The 6,000-nt window shown below is 44.0% G+C and overlaps 1 protein-coding gene across 2 annotated transcripts in view; it reads left to right on the top strand.

The window, feature by feature from the left end:
• The first annotated feature begins 1,249 nt into the window (after positions 1-1,249).
• The window catches only part of FECH (ferrochelatase), a 30,445-nt gene continuing 25,694 nt past the window's right edge, over positions 1,250-6,000 (top strand). Inside the window, exon 1 of one of the 2 annotated variants that reach the window (XM_048849637.2) lies at positions 1,250-1,476. In XM_048849637.2, the coding sequence (XP_048705594.2) occupies positions 1,413-1,476 (64 nt within the window). In that variant the 5' untranslated portion in view covers positions 1,250-1,412. Of the gene's footprint in view, positions 1,477-2,258; positions 2,406-6,000 lie in introns of those variants that run through there. The other variant, XM_048849636.2, reaches the window with a different exon arrangement.

The raw sequence follows: 6,000 nt of genomic DNA, 5'->3' as shown, positions 1-6,000 counted from the left end.
CAGGACAAGGTCTTTTATTTTCCCTGTGTGGGATCAGGCAGAGCAGATGGATTTCTGGATCCATGTGTATGACCATGTCAGACACACAATAAACATGTAGCTGTACTGATATTATAAATATAAAAGGGGAAAATGAAATGCCGTAACTCTTACATCAATTATTGTAAAGACCTTAGAGATATATTAGCCAGTCAGTTTTTTAAAAATTGTCTGAACAGTCAAAACCCAATCATTTTATGGAGAAGAACAGCACTAGGAGTTACATAGACAGGGAGCAGTCAATGACCCATAGTGTGTAAACTGGTGCCTTTTGCCTTTTGGGGAAAGGAACTGTTTTTATGTGGTTTTTTTCTGAAGTTGCTATAAGACTTGGTCAAAACTGGTTCTCTACTTGTAAGGTAACTCCCTTCTCTTCATGTGTCAGTATATTCATGCCTGCATTTGTAATTTTCACTCCACGAATCTGAAGAAGTGGGTTTTTTGTCCACGAAAGCTTATGCCCAAATAAATCTGTTAGTCTTCAAGGTGCCACTGGTCTCCTCGTTGTTGATTGCATGAATGTCACAATTCAATAATTTTCTTCCATGTTATGCACCAATCTTCTATTTTAAAACCATAGAAGATAAATTAGTATAAACAATTATTCTTTTGTCACTAGCTATAAAAATAAAAAGTTAACATTTTCAAACTTGAGTGCCTAAAGTTTAGTACCTAAAGCCCCAAACTGGTAAACACTTATTTATGGGCTTCCTTTTAAGTGTTTGCAAGATGGGGGCCTAAATAAGCCGCCTGAGTTCCAGAGATGCTGAGCACCCGTAACTGAGTTGTCCAGACTCAGTACCTCTGAAAATCAGACAACCTATTTAGGTGCCTAAATATGAATGTAGGTGCTTAACTTTGGACATCCACGATAGAAGATGTTGACCACGCTTTTTAGAATACTTGATATCTCTTTGGTTTAAATTAATTTGGGACTCAAGTCCCTAAAAAGAAAAGGAAACCTGTTTACAAATCAATCGAACTGTTACTGTCACTTTAGTTTTGGCTGGTTGCCCCAGCTCTTAAGCCATCTGCAACCAGCAGATTCTTGTTTTTGCTCTGAGATCCGAGTCGCACCCGCTCTGGCTGCGCTGGCAGCTGGTTTGCTGGGGGCTGGGAGTTGGATCTTTGACAATCAAAGGAAGGGGGAGGATCTCTAGTTCTGGGACCTGCCTCTCTCCCTGTCCCCACCCCTTCCAGGCAAAGCAAACGCAGGTCTTCCTAATGGAAGAAGCCGGCGGGCGGGCTGACACAGAAGGCTCTTGACAGGGAGGAAGGAGGAGGCAGAGGGAGGCGAGCCCACTCCGGCTAGTGCTAAGGCGCTTTCAGCAGGGGAAGGGAACCTTTTCCCCGGGCGTCTGCAGACTAAGGGAATGTATTTAGTTCACACAAACATGGCTGCTGCCTTCAGAGCTGCAAACCGAGTGTTGTGTCCATGTAAGTTTCCAACTGCATTTTAAGGGTGGCCGGGATGCCCTGGGCTGAATGAAGCGTGCGGTGGAAACGCAGCCTGCCCCCGCGGGCCGGCCGGGGGCTCTCCCGCAGCTCGCTGCACTTGCTGGCTCCCCGGGCGGGGTCGGACTTGGGAGAGCTGGGATGTTTTCTTGCACGCCCCTAGCCCCCCCCCCCCCCAAAAAACCCCTCCATTCCTGGGGCGGGGAAGCCGCCCCTTCTGAAAAGTGCCCCCCCCCTCACCCCGCCGCTGCATTGCAAAGGGAGCAGCAATTCCGAGAGAGGGTTTTTGTGCAGCTGGGAGGCAGACGAACGCCTGGCTGCGTTGCATAAACAAAGGGCTTTCGCGCCGAGCGGTGCGGAGCATGTGCCCGCTCCCCTGGGTGGGAAACACCCCCCTCCGGGGGGGGGGGCAGGGCTGGAGGAGCATTTCTGGAGCAAACTCTTCCCCCCTGTAGCCCCGATCGGAGGATGGTCTGAGCGAAGACGAGGGAAGATTTAACTTCTCCCACATGCTGCCCACTTGAGACCTGTAGCCCGGGCGGCGTTGGCACCAGCGGCCCCTCTCCAGGGCCTGTGTAACACTTTTCCTTGTACTGGGTGCAAGGAGGGGGCACGGGAAGATCCCCCCCCCCCGCTTCCCTTTGGGCGCTGCAGCCGGGACTGTGTTACGCAACGCGCCCTTTCAATGAAAAGCGTTTGCATAACGCTACGTGATTAGCAGCAGCGGGAGCCCTGGGGTGACTGGTGCGTCCTGCTGCGGCGAGGGAGTTGGTGGCTGGCAGCGGGAGCCCCTGTAATGCAATGGCTGACCCTGGGTGCTGCTGGCCGCTGGAGCCCAGAGACGGTGCGCCCTGCTAGGGCAGGGCCGGGGCATCGTGCCCTGGTTCAGCAAGTGCCTCCTGCTGAGTGCTGTAAGTGGCCTGGCCAGTGCTGTGGCACCCAGAACCAGGGCCCCCGCTCAGTCCAGATCTTTCAAGCTTCTGCTTTCCTTTGTGTCTCCCATTTTTCGTGTCCTTTGGCTGGGTAGGTTGTAGGCATCTTCTGTCTCTTTACATCGTGCGGAGCACACTGCGGGCGCTTAATCCATTCTGATCAAGCCTGCGCCATCACCTGCCTCTGGTGCCCAGGATCAGCAGTGCTCTCTCCAAGCTGTTACAGGCGGGTAACCAGTGTGGTGTGCTCTGTCTGGTGCAGTAAGTGTCTCTGGAGGCCAAACCCCAGGGAGGGAGTCAAATTCTGCCGTCAGTTACAGCCATCCACCTCAATCAGTGGGCTTGTACCATTAAATTGAGTCTGGCCCTACATCTGTACAAACTGTTTGCAGGGAAATCCAAACGTCTGCAAGCAGATCCAGTTACAGCTTTGTCGACCCCAATGTAAAAGCAAACCCAGTTCAGGTGACCATGGGAGACTGGGAATCATGTCTCTTATAACTGGGCCTTGCAGACGCAGGTTATTTATTAGAGAGCACTTGGCTGAGTATCTTGCCTTTATGCAATGGTGGTGTAGCTGTGTTGAGCCCAGGATATTTGAGACAATGTGGGTGAGGTAATATCTTTTATTGGACCAACTTCCATTGGTGACCTGAAGAGCTCTGTGTGGCTCAAAAGCTTCTCTCTTTCACCGGCGGAAGTTGGTTCAATAAAATATTATTACTTTACCTACCTTGACTGTCTAATATCTTGTTTTTATTCATTCTGTCACAAATAAGAGCCCTTTGGTGGACTGACAATCCTTTCTGTTCCTATTGCAAGCCATGGTGGTTAAGAGACTTTCTTCATATTTAGCTGCCTTACAACTTGGGTGTGGATGTGTCTGGTTTTTGCATCAAAAATAGATTTTTGGTTTTAAAAAGCCAGAAACTCAAACAGTTGAAGTACAAAAAGTATTTTATAAAATAGATAAGTTCTCAAACTCTAAGTGCGTGGACTATGTATTATTTTGGAAAGCATACAAAAGTTCATATAGACCCAATGTGAATGATGAGACCTTTCTAACTCCCAAAAACAGACCCTCCCCACTTAACTTTCCCAGTCACTCGCCATACCCCCAGAAAATTCCTGGGTCAGTAGATTGACGCTGCTGTCTTCTAAAGCTATGCAGTATGCTAGTCCTTAAGCGGCTGCTTTCAGTGGTAGAACCACCAGGATTTGTTGCTGTTCCACAGCGATTATTATTTATTCAGTTCTTTTGACTTATAAAATGTAGCCACTTTGGACATCTACAGAAATTAATTTAAAAGGTCATTTTTTATATTTATTATGTTAAATCAGTGTAAAAGGAAACATGCCCCTCCCAACAGACTACAGCCTGTGAAAAGAGATGAGACTTGTGCCATGCCCTTACGATCAACAGACTCTGTCAGGCCAGTGGGGAAGAGACCGCTCTTGAAAACATTCTGTTACCTTCTACCTGCCGTATACATTTGGAGATGGATGACACTCCCCAGCTTTCCTGGTAGTCTTTTGATTATGGGAAAGGAAAGAAGTGGTCTCTCAGGTTTCAGGAAACATGCCATGTAGGCTGAGATATATGCAAATCACTTCTATAGAGTTGGTCCCCCAAACGTTTTAGAATTTAACTCATACAAATAAGATGAGACACAGAGTGCAGCAGGTCAGTTGTGGAGATGAATACAAAAGAGCTGAGCTGGACATGTAAAACTTCATAGATATTAAATCCAAAAAGATCCATTCAATAATCTAATATGACCTCCTGTATAATGCAGGCCGTAGACTTTCATCCAGTTACTCCTATAATGAGCCCAATAGCTTGGATTTGACTTAAGTTCGTTTGGGTCATCGCTTTTTAGTATTTAACCCTAAATTTGTCTCTCTTGTTACAAAGCCAGAATTTGAATCCCCTTCCCCCTCTCAGCTTTAATTAAAAAGGGTTTAATATAGAAAATGTTAATAATTAATGAGGACTAGGTCTATTAGTTGTGAAACAGAACACATCCCTTACACACCCGGCATGCGTAGTATCTTTTTTCCAGTGTCCGTGTAAGTGAATGGAGATTATGGTAGGGTATTGATCCAAGGGGTACTACTTTTAAAGAAAAAAGTTTAAATAAAAATCCCTGAATTAAAGTAACTGAGACGTACAACCGAAAAAGCAAGATCATTCTTTGCTGAGAAAGAAACTATTGTAAACTCAGCCTGTTTGCTGAACAACACCTATGGTAAAAGGGAGTAACTGATCTCGTGATCCAACTTGCTGCAAATGCCTAGGGCCCTAGGCAACACATGGGACTGCTGAAAGGCGTTTCCTCAAGATTCCTTGGCTTTTGTGGTCTGTTTTTAACCTTAACCTGGTTATTTGCAATATTGTGGGAAATGTTTTATTAAGATTGTATGGTCTGTCTTTCCCCCCTCCCTTTTTTATCCCCAGGGCTCTGTGGAAAAATAGCACAGAACAGTGACTCAAATTTTAAGTAAATGCTAACAATGGTTTAAATATACTTAGCAGAGCACTTTTTATTTTTGTTTTAAAAGTACATCTATAGATTTTTTTTCTTAAATGTTATTGAATCAGTGTAACAACTTATGCTCAGACAGTCTAACAGTTTTTTAAAAGGAATAATACAACATAATAAGGAATATGATTTAAGATAACTTGAGTGTGCAGATGTATGGTTTTATTTTATTGGGTGCACATGAATGAGGAAGTGGTAGTATGTATATGTAGATCTAAAAGAGCTACTTAGAATACTGGGAATAAGAAATACAGCAAACAAAATTCTTTAGAGATAAAAATGTCTAGCTGGATTATTTGGTCATGTGAGAGGTGATTGACATACACAACTATTATTGTATTTTGTTCGACTTGCAAATTTTTTATCTAATTGAAGAGGAATGTGAAGCCTTGGCATTCATTTTCAACTACAAACATGGAATTTGCAGATATCTAACTTGGCATTTCAAAATGTGGGGTTTTTCCCCCTCTCTGGAGCCTTTAATATACTTTTTTCCTTCTCGTAAGAACATTTTGTTGTAAATTATTACTAATTGAAAAACTTACAAGATTGTGCTTTAGAAAAAACTTTTGATGCTGAAAAGTTGTGAATAGTTTTTACAGTTCCAAGTCAGTTTTCCAGGTATTTTAATGGTGCTTCTCTGTGAAGTAAATGTACTGTAGATTGTGGCTTAGAATGTGCAATCTTTTTAGATAGTCTTGTAAGTAGGGGACCCTTTTCCATTCTCCATTGCAGTGTAAGCAATGGTAAACATGGCCTGTTTGATAGAGTTGTGATAATTTAATATGGCAACATGTAAAAGAGGCATTTCTGCACTTGCGTACACTGTGAAAGTAATTTTGTGTGCATGTTCAAGGGCAGAAGTGGCTCTTAAAATTGTGCCCTAGCTTAAAAATGTGCCCTAGAGGGATAAAATGTTTATGGTATTTGGAAAATTAAGTAAGAAAACCTGTGTTAACATAACATTAAGCTTGAACAGTTTAAATCACAAAAGATATGCGAAATAGAATTCCACTAGCAGTGTTGTGCAT

Source organism: Caretta caretta, chromosome 5 (genome assembly GCF_965140235.1).
Source record: "Caretta caretta isolate rCarCar2 chromosome 5, rCarCar1.hap1, whole genome shotgun sequence".
In the NCBI taxonomy this organism is placed as follows: domain Eukaryota; kingdom Metazoa; phylum Chordata; order Testudines; family Cheloniidae; genus Caretta; species Caretta caretta.
This window is presented reverse-complemented; position numbering and strand designations above follow the sequence as displayed.